Source organism: Aulonocara sp. 'chitande type north' Nkhata Bay, linkage group LG17 (assembly GCF_057382095.1).
Source record: "Aulonocara sp. 'chitande type north' Nkhata Bay isolate Kocher_YH1m ecotype deep benthic linkage group LG17, A_spYH_male_GT1.1, whole genome shotgun sequence".
Classification (NCBI taxonomy): domain Eukaryota; kingdom Metazoa; phylum Chordata; class Actinopteri; order Cichliformes; family Cichlidae; genus Aulonocara; species Aulonocara sp. 'chitande type north' Nkhata Bay.
The window spans coordinates 24,519,491-24,534,210 of record NC_141360.1 but is presented as its reverse complement, the minus strand read 5'-3'; the positions used below and the strand labels follow the sequence as shown (position 1 = coordinate 24,534,210).

General features: G+C 37.7%; 2 protein-coding genes across 3 annotated transcripts in view; one reads left to right on the top strand and one right to left on the bottom strand.

The window, feature by feature from the left end:
* The window catches only part of tmcc3 (transmembrane and coiled-coil domain family 3), a 231,490-nt gene that overhangs the window by 83,056 nt on the left and 133,714 nt on the right, over nucleotides 1–14,720 (top strand). The window lies entirely within an intron of this gene.
* On the bottom strand, nucleotides 9,129–12,516 carry LOC147310121 (uncharacterized). The gene is made up of 3 exons (XM_086268523.1): nucleotides 11,961–12,516; nucleotides 11,643–11,779; nucleotides 9,129–11,556 (listed from the first exon to the last, which is right to left on the bottom strand). Exons 2-3 carry the CDS (start codon nucleotides 11,663–11,665, stop codon nucleotides 10,968–10,970), a joined length of 612 nt encoding a protein of 203 aa, XP_086124649.1. The 5' UTR covers nucleotides 11,666–11,779; nucleotides 11,961–12,516; the 3' UTR covers nucleotides 9,129–10,967.

The window sequence follows — 14,720 nt, the reverse complement described above, 5'->3', positions numbered from 1 at the left end:
CCATAGACTGTTAACCAGAATCTGAGGTCCATATTAGAAAAGCTGCTAAAATCATTAAACTTTGCAGAATTGTAATAAATTATCAATATGAATTACCGGTCTGTGATAGTGTATAAATTTGTAGTTAAAAAAAAAACATGTGGGCCAAGGTGGAATCGAACCCACGACCTCTGGTCTGAAGAGCGGTGTCATTACCAATCGCGCCACCTCTAAGGGGGCGGGCGCTTTGAAAAAAAGGGTGATGAGGAGTCAGAATTAGATCGCGGTGAGACGCGAAAAACGCCGTTTTTTGGAGTTACAAAACGTCGTGTAACTCAAAAACTAGGTGGGATAGAAGCATAATTCTTGCACTGGGTGAATCAGCGGACTTTGGTGTACTTTGACTGCGATTTACATAGCTCTTTGTATCTCCGTCGCGGAGATATGACGAGAGAAGAAACGGCTTCATTTTCGGAATTTGAAAAATGAGAGGAGGACAGATTTCCACCCCTCAAACAAGTCTAACTCATCTCAGAACGGTAATAGGTGAGAAAATAATTCTTGAATTGTGAGTGTCAGGAGTGTCTGAAGATATACAGGGACAAGCCTCATGTCTTAACTTTGCTTCGTTAAGGAGATATGACGATTTGAAAATGCCTTCAGTTTCAGTATTTCAGCTCTGAGTTTCACAACCTCCCCATAGACTTTGAATGGGGAGTTTTTAGACCATGTGTCACTTCGAGGCAAATTGTGAAAAAAACGTAACTCTCACAATAATTATAGTGACACTGTCTTAAAGCCAGCAAAAATACCTACGTTTTGATGTATAATTTGTGGAAGTTGAGTGGAAATTGAGCGAGTAGCAAGGAGTTGTTCAGACATGAAGAGAAAATTCAGAACGGACGAGTGTGCAGTGGGAGTTAATTGCATAGCAACCATAGCAACACATGTATTTTCTGAAAAATCACAAAGTTGTAACTGAAAACTTAAAGAGTCATTACATGAAAACGGTAACAGATATGAAAAAGCTGAATCACACAGGAATAGCCCAATCATCTGAGAACGTTTTAAAGTTTGAATGGAGTTTCTAGGTGAAAGTATGAGGAAGTAGTTAAGTTTCAAAGACAAGCAAGTTTTAGCAGAATTGTAGAAGTTTCCCATTCATTTCAATGGGACAAATTAAAGGAAAAAAGTGTAATATTTTAAAAAGTATAATAGTAATAAGTACCAAAAGATATAGCAGTCGAAAGCAGAAATAGCAGAACAGTTTAGAGTTTGAATGGTAAAAATCGGCTGAAAACTGAGGGAGTAGTTAAGCGGCAAAGAAACGGAGCAACTAGAATAATAAAGGATAAAGAATAAAGAGAAACAGGATCTCAATAGTGTGGATGCCTACGGCATCCACCCAATAATAACTAGAAAAATTTGCATTTCCTGCGAAAATGCAGTGTGGATGCTTAAAGCTGAAGCTGTATGCAAAAAGTAGCTGAAAAAGCTGAAAAGTTGCAGAAATTGTAAAAACTTTGCAGAAGCAAAAGAAGTTTGCTAAAATGGAATAACTTAGCAGAACTGCAATATCTTAGAGGAAACATAATACTTGGCAGAAATACAATAGCATAGCAGAATTTAGCAGAAATATTGTAACTTACCAGAAACATGATAACTTCTCAAAAATACAAGAATTTAGGAGAAATAGTATAAGATAACAGAAAGAATATATTTAGCCAAAAATACTTAAACATTACAGAAACACTATGATTTAGAAAAATAGTACAACAGAGCAGAAATATTGTGATTTACCAGAGACACTGTGATGAACTATGAATATTGTAATTTTAAATTGAGACTATGTTTTAGCACAAATATTATAATTTGGCAGAAATACTATAATTTAGCAGAAATACTATATTAAGCACAAATCCTATAAAAAGCAGAAATGGTATGATTAAGCACAAATACTACATTTAGTAGAAATACTTTGTTTTAGCACAAATCCCATAAAAAGCAGAAATACTGTACTATGATTTAGTAGAAAAACTATAATTAATCAGAAATACTAAATTTAGCAGAAATACTATATTAAGCACAAATACTATGAAAAGCAGAAATAGTATGATTAAGCATAAATACTACATTTAGCAGAAATACTATATTAAGCACAAATCCTATAAAAGCAGAAATAGCATATTAAGCACAAATCTTATAAAATAGCAGAAACAGTATGATTTAGCACAATAGTAATAACTTAAACAGAAAAACTGGAAAAGCAAAATGGACAGCTGAAAAAATGCTGAACATGCTGAGGGTCCCTCAAATATACTTGTTAAATGACAAAAATCTGCAAAAAAATTTATTACAGCCACACAATCACAAATATGTACACATGAGGAAACACACATGCACAGAGAGACCCACACACAAGATCCAATTCAGTCAACCAGTCTAAATATATTGAATTTAAATCTTAGAATGACATCATCCCATTAAAAGCCTTTCTCTCTCTCTCTCTCTCTCTCTCTCTCTCTCTGTCACACACACACACACACACACACACACACACACACACACACACACACACACAGGGAGAGAGAAGTAAGTTTCTAGGTCAGCCTGGGAGCTGGTGAATTTGAATCCACCAATCAGAGAGGCTGTGCACTTTTCCCCACCAAAACAGGTGCATCTGTTTACACACGCAGCAGCACAGAGAGACACAGGATTTTTGCAGTCTATTTCTCATAGTGACGACTCCCCTCAAACAAATGACCGTAATTTCCTAACCGTAGGGGCTAGAACGGTCATTCTTACACCGTTTTGTTCAGAAGAGATGGGGGAATCTTCAAGTGTTGACAATTTAATATTAAAATATGAATTTTTAGAGATATATGACATGGATGACTTGTTGACTTAGAAGCCACGAATTCCCCAATATGCAAATTTGAATGCCTGAGACCACATATGTGATTGGCTGGCTGGGAAGCCGTGCAGGCCCTGATTTGTGGATTTGAATTCCTCAGCCCTCAGATATGATTGGCTGGCTTAGAAGCCACGAAGGCCCCAATATGCAAATTTGAATGCCTCAGGACACTTATTTGATTGGCTGGGAAACTGTGCAGGCCCTGATTTGAAAATTTGAATGTCTCAGTCCTCACAGAGGATTGGCTGCCTGGGGACCTGGCAGAAATATATAGAAATACTATTATTAAGCATAAATACTACATTTAGTAGAAATACTATGTTTTAGCACAAATATTATAAAAAGAAGAAAAACTATAATTTAGCAGAAATACTATATTAAGCACAAATCCTATAAAAAGCAGAAATACTATAATTTAGAACAAATAGTATAAAAAGCAGAAATACTATAATTTAGCAGAAATACTATGTTAAGCACAAATCCTATAAAAAGCAGAAATACTATAATTTAGCAGAAATACTATGTTAGGCACAAATCCTATAAAAAGCAGAAATACTATAATTTAGCAGAAATACTATATTAGGCATAAATCCTATGAAAAGCAGAAATAGTATGATTTAGCAGAAATACTGTATTTAGCACAAGTACCGAAAAGTACCAGAAATACTATGATTTAGCAGAATAGTAATAACTTATTGAAACACAAATGCACAGAGGGACACACAAACACAGGCTCTAATCCAGTCAACCAGTCTAACTATATTCAATTTAAATCCTACAATGACATGCTGCCAAATAAGGGCAGGGTCCTCTCTCTCCCACTAAACACACACACACACACACACACACACACACACACACACAGAGGGAGAGAGCTGCCGAATTTAAATCCACCAATCAGAGTGGCTGTTTACGTTTTCCCGCCAAAACAGGTGCATCTTTTTACACACGCAGGACAGAGAGGCACAGGATTATTGCAGCCTATTTCTCATAGTGAGGACTCCCCTCAAACAAATGACCATAATTTCCTAACCGTAGGGGCTAGAGCGGTCATTCTTACACTGTTTTGTTCAGAAGAGATGGGGGAATCTTCCAGTGTTAACAATTTATCATTAAAATGTGAATTTTTAGAGATATATGACATGGATGACTTGTTGACTTAGAAGCCACGAATTCCCCAATATGCAAATATGAATGCCTGAGACCACATATATGATTGGCTGGCTGGGAAGCCGTGCAGGCCCTGATTTGTGGATTTGAATTCCTCAGCCCTCAGATATGATTGGCTGGCTTAGAAGCCATGAAGGCCCCAATATGCAAATTTGAATGCCTCAGGACACATATATGATTGGCTGGGAAGCCGTGCAGGCCCTGATTTGAAAATTTGAATTTCTCAGTCCTCACAGAGGATTGGCTGCCTGGGGACCTGGCAGAAATATATAGAAATACTATGATTAAGCATAAATACTACATTTAGTAGAAATACTATGTTTTAGCACAAATACTATAAAAAGCAGAAATACTATAATTTAGCAGAAATACTATATTAGGCACAAATCCTATAAAAAGCAGAAATAGGATGATTAAGCATAAACACTACATTTAGTAGAAATACTATGTTTGAGCAAAAATCCTATAAAAAGCAGAAATACTATATTAGGCACAAATCCCATAAAAAGCAGAAATAGTATGATTAAGCATAAATACTACATTTAGTAGAAATACTATGTTTTAGCACAAATAGTATAAAAAGCAGAAATATTGTAATTTAGCAGAAATACTATATTAGGCACAAATCTTATAAAATAGCAGAAATAGTATTATTTAGCACAATAGTAATAAGTTAAACAGAAAAATTGGAAAAGCAAAATGGACAGCTGAAAAAATGCTGAACATGCTGAGGGTCCCTCAAATATACTTGTTAAATGAAAAAAATTAGCAAAAAAATCTATAACAGCCACACAATCACAAATATGTACACATAAGGAAACACACATGCACAGAGAGACACACTACCAAGATCAAATTCAGTCACCCAGTCTAAATATATTAAATTAGAATCTTAGAATGAGATCATCCCATTAAAAGGCTTTCTCTCTCTCTCTCTCTCTCTCTCTCTCTCTCTCTCTCTGTCACACACAGACACACACACACACACACACAGGGAGAGAGAAGTAAGTTTCTAGGTCAGCCTGGGAGCTGCTGAATTTGAATCCACCAATCAGATTGCCTGTTTACGTTTTCCCGCCAAAAGAGGTGCACCTTTTTACACACGCAGGCACAGAGAGGCACAGGATTATTGCAGCCTACTTTTCATAGTGACGACTCCCCTCAAACAAATGACCATAATTTCCTAACCGTAGGGGCTAGAGCGGTCATTCTTACACCGTTTTGTTCAGAAGAGATGGGGGAATCTTCCAGTGTTAACAATTTATCATTAAAATATGAATTATTAAAGATATTTGACTTGTAATGCAGCATAACTGAGTAGAGCGAAGCAAAAACTGCCTTGACTTGCCCTCAAACAACGGTTTGTAACTTGAAATCTGTTTGGAGTATCGATATCATTCTTTCACCGTAAGAGACAGCAGGCTTTGGTGAACAATCATGGAAATTTTCAGGTCGCTGTGGAAATCCAACAAAAAGTTATGACGAGAGAAAAAAGTGGTTCATTTCCAGACTTTGAAATCTGAAGAAATCTGAGCGAAGGACGAATTTCCTACCCTCAAACAAGTCCAACTCATTTCAGAACGGTAATAGGTGAGAAAGAAATTCTTGAATTGTGAGCGTCAGGAGTGTCTGAAGATATACCGGGACAAGCCTCATGTCTTAACTTTGCTTCGTTAAGGAGATATGACGATTCGAATATGCCTCTCATTACAGAAATGCAGCGGTGATTTTGAACAAGCTCTCCATTGACTTTATATGGACAGTTTTCTGACCTTGTGTTAGTCTGAGGAGATTTGCGAAAGTTCTATGAATACCACAACAATGATAGTGACATTTTCTGAAAGCCAGCAAAAATGCCTACGTTTTGATGTATAATTTGTGGAAGTTGAGTGAAAATTGAGCAAGTAGCAGGAAGTTGTTCGGACATGAAGAGAAGACTGCAAAAGCTTCAGTGACACACTGGAAGCCAAGAGCATAGCAACCATAACAACGCATGTATTTTGTGAAAAATCACAATTTTGCAACTCAAAACTTTAAGAGGCATAAAAGTAAAACAGTAAAAGATTTGAAAAAGCTGAATCATACCTGAATAGCCCAATAATTTGTGAACATTTTAAAGTTTGAATGGTTGTTCTAGGTGAAAGTATGAGGAAGTAGTTAAGTTTCAAAAACAAGCAAAATTTAGCAGAATTTTGGAAGATTTCCATTCATTTCAATGGGACAAATTAAAGGAAAAAAGTGGAATATTTTAAAAAGTATAATAGTTAAAAATAGCAAAAATCATAGCAGAAATTAGCAAAAATAGTTGAATAGTTTAAAATTTGAACGGTGAAAATCGGCTGAAAATTGTGGAAGTAGTTTAACGGCGAAAAGTGTACGGAAACACCCAGAATAATAATAATAACTAGAAAAATTTGCATTTCCTGCGAAAATGCAGTGTGGATGCTTAAAGCTGAAGCTGCATGCAAAAACCAGCTGAAAAAGCTGAAAAGTTGCAGAAATTGTAAAAGCTTTTCAGAAGCAAAAGAACTTTGCTAAAATGGAATAACTTAGCAGAACTGCAATATCTTAGAGGAAACATAATACTTGGCAGAAATACAATTATATAGCAGAAATGCTATATTTAGAAAGAAAAATATAATATAGTAGAAATAGTATGATTTAGCAGAAATACTGTATTTAGCACAAGTACCAAAAAGTAGCAGAAATACTATGATTTAGCAGAAATACTATGATTGAGCAGAAGTACTAAGATGTAGTAAAAGTACTTTGATTTAACAGAATTACAATTATGGAGGAGTAATACTTTAAAATGGGAGAAATAGCCTAAAGGGAAGAGTATTTGTGCCATGGAGTGTTAACAAGAATGTGAGGTCCATATTAGAAAAGCTGGTAAAATCATAAAAGTTTGCAGAATTGTAATAAATGATGAATATGAATTACTGGTCTGTGACAGTGTATTAATTTGTAGGGAAAAAAACATGTTGACCAAGGTGGAATCGAACCCACGATCTTTGGCTTGCAGACCCGTGTCATTACCAACTGCGCCACTGGGAAAGAGAGGAGCCGCTTTGAAAAACAGGGTGATGAGGAGTCAGAATTAGATCGCGGTGAGAGGCGAAAAACGCAGTTTTTTGGAGTTACAAAACGTTGTGTAACTCAAAAACTAGGTGGACTAGAAGCATAATTCTTGTACTGGGTGAATCAGCACACAAGATCCAATTCAGTCAACCAGTCTAAATATATTGAATTTGAAGCTTAGAATGAGGTCATCCCATTAAAAGCCTTTCTCTCTCTCTCTCTCTCTGTCACACACACACACACACACACACACACACACACACACACACACACACACACACACACACACACACACACATACACACACACACGGAGAGAGAAGTAAGTTTCTAGCTCAGTCAAGCAGCCTTGGAGCTGCTGAATTTGAATCCACCAATCAGAGAGCCTGTGCACTTTTTCCCGCCAAAACAGGTGCACGCAGCACAGAGAGACACAGGATTTTTGCAGTCTATTTCTCATAATGACAACTCCCCTCAAACAAATGACCATAATTTCCTAACCGTAGGGGCTAGAACGGTCATTCTTACACCGTTTTGTTCAGAAGAGATGGGGGAATCTTAAAGTGTTGACAATTTATCATTAAAATATGAATTATTAAAGATAATTGACTTCTAATGCACCATAACTGAGTAGAGCAAAGCAAAAACTGCCTTGACTTGCCCTCAAACAACGCTTTCTAACTCTAAATCTATTTGGAGTATCAATATCATTCTTTCACCGTAAGAGACAGCAGGCTTTGGTGAACAATCATGGAAATTTTCAGGTCTCTGTGGAAATCCATTAAAAAGATATGACGAGAGAAAAAAGTGGTTCATTTCCAGAGTTTGAAATCTGAAGAAATCTGAGCGAAGGACGAATTTCCTACCCTCAAACAAGTCTAACTCATTTCAGAACGGTAATAGGTGAGAAAATAATTCTTGAATTGTGAGCGTCAGGAGTGTCTGAAGATATACTGGGACAAGCCTTATGTCTTAACTTTGCTTCGTTAAGGAGATATGACGATTCGAATATGCCTCTCATTACAGAAATCAAGCGGTGATTTTGAACAAGCTCTCCATTGACTTTCTATGGAGAGTTTTGCGACTTTGTGTTGGTCTGAGGAGATTTGCCAAAATTCTATAAATCCCACAACAATGATAGTGACATTTTCGGAAACCCAGCAAAAATACCTACGTTTTGATGTATAATTTGTGGAAGTTGAGTGAAAATTGAGCAAGTAGCAAGAAGTTGTTCGGACATGAAGAGAAGACTGCAAAACCTTCAGTGGCACACTGGAAGCCAAGTGCATAGCAACCATAACAACGCATGTATTTTGTGAAAAATCACAATTTTGCAACTGAAAACTTTAAGAGGCATAAAAGTAAAACGGTAAAAGATTTGAAAAAGCTGAATCATACCTGAATAGCCCAATAATTTGAGAACATTTTAAAGTTTGAATGGTTGTTCTACGTGAAAATATGAGGAAGTAGTTAAGTTTCAGAAACAAGCAAATTTTAGCAGAATTGCAGAAGTTTCCCATTCATTTCAATGGGACAAATTAAGCTTAATATTTTAAAAAGTATAATAGTGAAAAATACCAAAAGACATAGCAGGAATTAGCAGAAATAGCAGAATATTTTAAAATTTGAACGGTGAAAATCGGCTGAAAATTGTGGAAGTAGTTAAGTGCCAAAAAGTGTACGGAAGTCCCAAGAGGAACTCAATAGTGTGGATGCTTAAAGCATCCACACAACTAGAAAAATTTGCATTTCCTGCGAAAATGCAGTGTGGATGCTTAAAGCTGAAGCTGTATGCAAAAAGTAGCTGAAAAAGCTGAAAAGTTGCAGAAATTGTAAAAACTTTGCAGAAGCAAAAGAACTTTTCTAAAATGTAATAACTTAGCAGAACTGCAATCACTTAGAGGAAACTGTAAAGCTGAAGCTGTCTGCTGAAAATACTTGAAAATAGCTGAAGAAGCTGAAGAAATCAAAGTCAGTGTTTAAAAAGTTGTTGAAATTTTAATAACTTTGCAGAACAACATCAAGTTAGCAAAAATGTAATAACTTAGCAGAAATGCAATAACTTAGAAGAAACATAACAATTCAGCAGAAATGTTGTAATTTACCAGAAGCTACAACTTAGCAGAAATGTAATAATTTAGTCAAAAATTAATAACTTGGCAGAAATATTACAACTTACCAGAACTGCTATAATTTTGCAGAAATGTAATTATTAGGAAAAAAATGTATACAGATAACAGCTGAAAACGATGACGTAACCTCAAAGTTACTTGTTTAACTGTGAAAAATGACCAGAAACATTAGAAAAGAAAGAAAACCAATTCAATTCAATTTATATAGCACCAAATCACAACAAAAGTCACCTTAAGGCGCTTCATAGATACAGAGAAAAACCCAACAATCATATGACATATGACCCCCTATGAGCAAGCACTTTGGCGACAGTGGGAAGGAAAAACTCCCTATTAACAGGAAGAAACCTCCAGCAGAACCAGGCTCAGGGAGGGGCGGCCATCTGCTGCGACCGGTTGGGGTGAGAGAAGGAAGACAGGAATACCAGCCAGCAGATAAACTGATGTGAAACAAAACCAAGGTAAAATTGCAGAATTTACACAGTTGGTGAAAGGTAAAAATGGCAACAACAACCCCCAAACAAACAAACAAAAAAAACAAACAAACAACATTTAGTTAATAAGTGCACAAGATGATTCGATGATAAATATGGTACCAATCTACAAAATACTGTCGAAATGAAGTCCACATTGTGATATATTTCAGGTGTGGAGAGTCACAGAGCTAAACAATCGATGTGCATATTTAAAGAATCAAATAAAGAACATTGTTGTGGAATAAATTACAGTGAATAATAATCACTGCCCCGCGTTAGAGAGTGACTTATGATGATGTATTAATTGGCTTAACTTTACCTCTAACAGCTTTTCACATAGTGCTGTGACCAGGGTGAAATCCATCATAAAGTAACTGTAAACAGTAGAACCATTAGCATGAATGTTATGGTTCTACTCTGATCAAAACTCAAGTCAGCTGTGTGACCTGATATAAAATGATAAAGAGGAACACATATAAATGACCTTTATGAACTTTTCAAAATGACTTTATATGTCTGACCCATTATCTATATATATTAGAGCAGATGTGGAAAACCACTGTTAGACCTACTCTATACTAACACAAACACAGTCAAAAATTCATTGCTAGTGTGACATGTGGTCCTTTTTGCCTTTGACCAATGATATGCTGGTTACTTGGACCAGTTTAGTATTTGCTGTCACAGAGGAATGTTAACCATAAATCCAAAAGACAAAACTGAAAAAACATGTTAATTGCAAACATGTTTTTGCTTAGTAAAAGGATTGAAATTACATGGAAACTGTCACCTTAAAGCCTCATTGTAAATATCATCACAAACAGATGTTTTCCACACGGTTAACAAAGCTCCACCACATCCAATCACTGCATATAAATCTAAAAGAAAACAACAACAAATAAAATGTAATTAACACAAGTGAAGTCTAAGGAGCTTGGAAAGAAAAGCGTCTGGACTTCTTTGAGTTCCTTGAAGACGTTTCACCTCTCATCCGAGAAGCTTCTTCAGTTCTAAGGGTCAATGGTGGAGAGTCCCAGATTTAAACCCAGTGGGAGTTTCCCCCCAAAGAGGGACAAAGAACCCCCTGATGATCCTCTACCTAATCACATGAGCCAAGGTGTGAAAGTGGGTGTGGGTCCCAATCAGCCAGGGTTTCGGGTGAGCTCATTGTGAAACCTGGCCCCACCCTATCATGTGATTTCCTGAGGTCAGGAAATCACCCACGCCCACTCCCAGGATGTGAGTGGACGTTACGGTGTCTGGAGAGGGAACTCAAAACTGGATTATAGATGGCAGACAGTTGGTGTCGTAAACCACCGCCTCTGTTCAAAGATGGTCGCTCACAGTGGACGTAAATGGCTTCTTTCACTCCTCCATCTGTCCAAAATGTGAACATTGGCATCCTCAAAGAGTGACCTTTGTCCTTTAGATGCAGATGAACTGCTGAGTCTTGTCCTGTGGAGGTGGCTCTTCTATGTTGTGCCATGCGCTGGTGAAGTGGCTGTTTGGTCTCTCCAATGTAGAAGTCTGGGCATTCCTCGCTGCACTGTACAGCGTACACCACATTGTTAAGTTTGTGTTTAGGAGTTTTGTCTTTCGGGTGAACCAGTTTCTGTCTGAGTGTGTTACTGGGTCTGAAGTACACTGGGATGTCGTATTTGGAGAAAACTCTCCTGAGTTTTTCTGATACACCGGCTACATAGGGGATGACAATGTTGTTGTGTCTGTCTTTCTTATCCTCCCTCGCTGGTGTCTGATGTTCTTTTCTGTGAAGCTGGAATGCAGGCACACTGGACGAGCTTGTTCTAAAAAATACAGAAAAAGGAACATTTTATTTGTGTTAAGGCCTAAAAACTACAAATAAGTTATACAATGAACAATATTGAAATACCTTATAGGTGCTGTGGGCCACATAACCAGAATCCAGAGCAATCTCACACTCGCATGATGGTGAGGAAAGACATGAGCTCTGCAATGAGGTTTGAATGTCTCAGTTGGGACACTGAAGAACTCAGAAGACAGCAATACCTGCACAGAGAGACAGAGTAGAAAAAGCATAGATTTGTAATCTATAATGTGAATTAAAACTCAAAAAGTGTCAACAAGTATAATCATTTGAGTGTGGAATTATTTATGCAATAAACAAGATTTTAATTAATTAATTGAATTAAAAACACTGACATTTTTTATCAAAGATAAAGAATCATACCTCTCTCTGCTCTGAGGATCACTGAGCATCTCTGACAGGAAATACAGTTTCCTCAGTATGAGTCATCATTGATGGTCTCAGAGGTTGTAGTGTGGCAGCATGATGATGGTCTCCAGATCAGGCAGGAGGTCAGGTGATGGGTGTGTCATCTTCTCCATTGAAGACACACTGGTATGGCAGTTCATAACACAGCAGTCTCCTTGTGGCATGTAGTTATCTGTGCAGTCCAGCACTGATGGATCAGGTTTGGCTCAGCAGTTCATGAAGATGGTGTTAAGATGTTGTTGTTTCAGCTGAGGATGGTGAAGTTTGAAGGTTTTGCCACAAAGGAGACTGTGCCGTTTCTGAAAAAATATATCTAACAAAACACGTGCTTATAACACCACCCACCCAGCTCAGCCCCCAAGTGTCTATGTAATGCTGGTATGGGGTGTCAGTTACTAAGTTTAATTAGTGCATCAGAAAGCGGGGGCTACACCTAAAGCCCACACTTTCTGATATCTTTGTTTATTTGCAGCTTTTTCCAGCTGCTCAGAGAATTCTGACTTGGCCTTTATCCACCCAAACCCAAACCCACCCAGATAAAGGCCAAGTCAAACTCACACACCATACCAGCATTACATAGACACTTGGGGGCTGATCTGGGTGGGTGGTGTTAAACTGTAGTCGGGAACTTTCAGAAAACTATCCATTTACTTCTACATCAGTTTTTATACACATTCTGTAAGCTGTACTAATGTTTTTCTCTACATAATGTATCATTATAGACATCTCTGGTAGCCTAAAGATAGTTTAAAACTTTTGACATTTTTTACCTGTAAAACATGATAAGCAAAAACTCATTCATCACAAAAACTTTTGATTCTACAAAATCTACTATAATCAAGAAAATATAATTGTCTGTATTTATTCATGTGACCCATAATAAATACCTGCATTTATCTGGGATTTATTTATTTACTATTTCATATTTTAAAGCCCTTGGAGGGGAAGATCTCGTTTGTTGAGCTACATACGTCATAGTAAAAAGATTTAGTCATTTAAAACATGATGTTGGTTTATCAAATGTTGCAGCACATTTCAGATCAGAGGTGCATGATAGCAGATGTTCTCTGCTCTGCATGAAGTTCAGCAATGATTTGGTGAAATGATTAATAACATTGCAATAAGAAAGGGTCTTCTGACAGACAGAGTAGGGAAGACCCTTTTTTCAATGAAAAATCTTTTTCATGCTCTACAATCAGTAAACTCTGTAACAAACATGATCTGTAATTGTTTCAAAACTCACCAGACGACTTCATGATTGGCTCGAGGACAGGACACAAAAGACAGGGTTGTGGTAACTGTAATATGATCTCAGAACACCTGAATACAGACATTTCTGTGGCTGAGAAATAAAAATGAGGTCAAGCAGGGTGTTCTTGTCTGTAGTGGCAGAAGTGATCAGCTGTGAATACCCTCTCGACTGAAACTGCTCCAGAATCTGTTTTCTTCCACTCTGCAACTGGTTTTCATTAAAATCTCCACACACAATGATTGGGTGACAGTCCATGATTTCAAGTGAATCTAAAAGACTTACCAGGTTTTGCATGAATGGTGTCAAACTGTAGTCAGGGGGTCTGTACACAACAGCAATGAGCGCAGGGAATGGAGCCTGAACCTTCAATACTAAAAACTCAAGATCAGTGACATTATGCAGATACTGTTTTACCTGAACCTGAAAATGATTCCTCAAATACACAACAACTCCCCCACCACTTCTGCTGGCCATGTGAGGAAAGTTTGTGTAGGACACATGTCTGTTGCGTTTAAACATGGTGTAGCCGTCCAAATGAAGACTGTCTGCAACAAAGGAGCCTTGAAGGTGAGACTCAGTGAGACACAAAACATCTGCTAAACACATTTCATGATGACTCTTGATGTCACTGATGTGAGATGGCAAACCCTCCGTATTGTGATGGATCAGTGTAAGAGTGTCAAGTCTGCTGGCTGTTTCTCTGACCTGAAGAAGAGGCATCATTTCCTCAACACTGGCTTGTCTCATGGTTTGGAGCGCTGCAGTTACCTCGGGATTGGCGTAAATCTTTTTCTCATCCAAGTCCTGCAAATAGAGTCCACTGAGAGACGTCACCCTGCTGAGAGCAACGTAAGCCATACCTGGTTCAAAAATGTTCTTCATTGAAACTACAGCTGTCTGTGTTGTAAGACCCTGAGTTTTGTGAATTGTGCAAGCGAATGCTAGCTTTACAGGAAACTGTCTGCGTACCGCTCCTTTAAACTTCAGACTCTCCTCTGCTCTCTCAATGTAAACAAGATCATCAGATGCTGCATTAGCACTGCGGTTGTGTCTCATAGGCTGCCGGTTGTCCATCCTGAGCCCCAGTTTAATTATGTGTCCATCATTTTCAGATCTCACCACCTTTACCAGTATACCAAAAGCACCGTTGACTAAACCGTTTAGTGTGTCCAAGTTTCTGGTCAGCATGACTCGAGCTCCTTCAGCAACATTCAGAGTGTCAGGTAAATCATTTCGCCCACCTGTAAATGGTTTGTCTCTTCGTTCCATTCTGCCTGTACATTTATCCTTCTGGAAATCGTCTGCATTGATGATTATGATGTTTGAATGAAGCTTCTTCAGGGTATCTGTGTTGTGGGATTCCACATTCTTGTTGGTGGCATAAATGTGTAAGACCTCAGTTGGACATTCTTCTGGTGCAGTCACAGCCTGTGACAGCAAATCTCTGTTGCACTGAGAAAGCT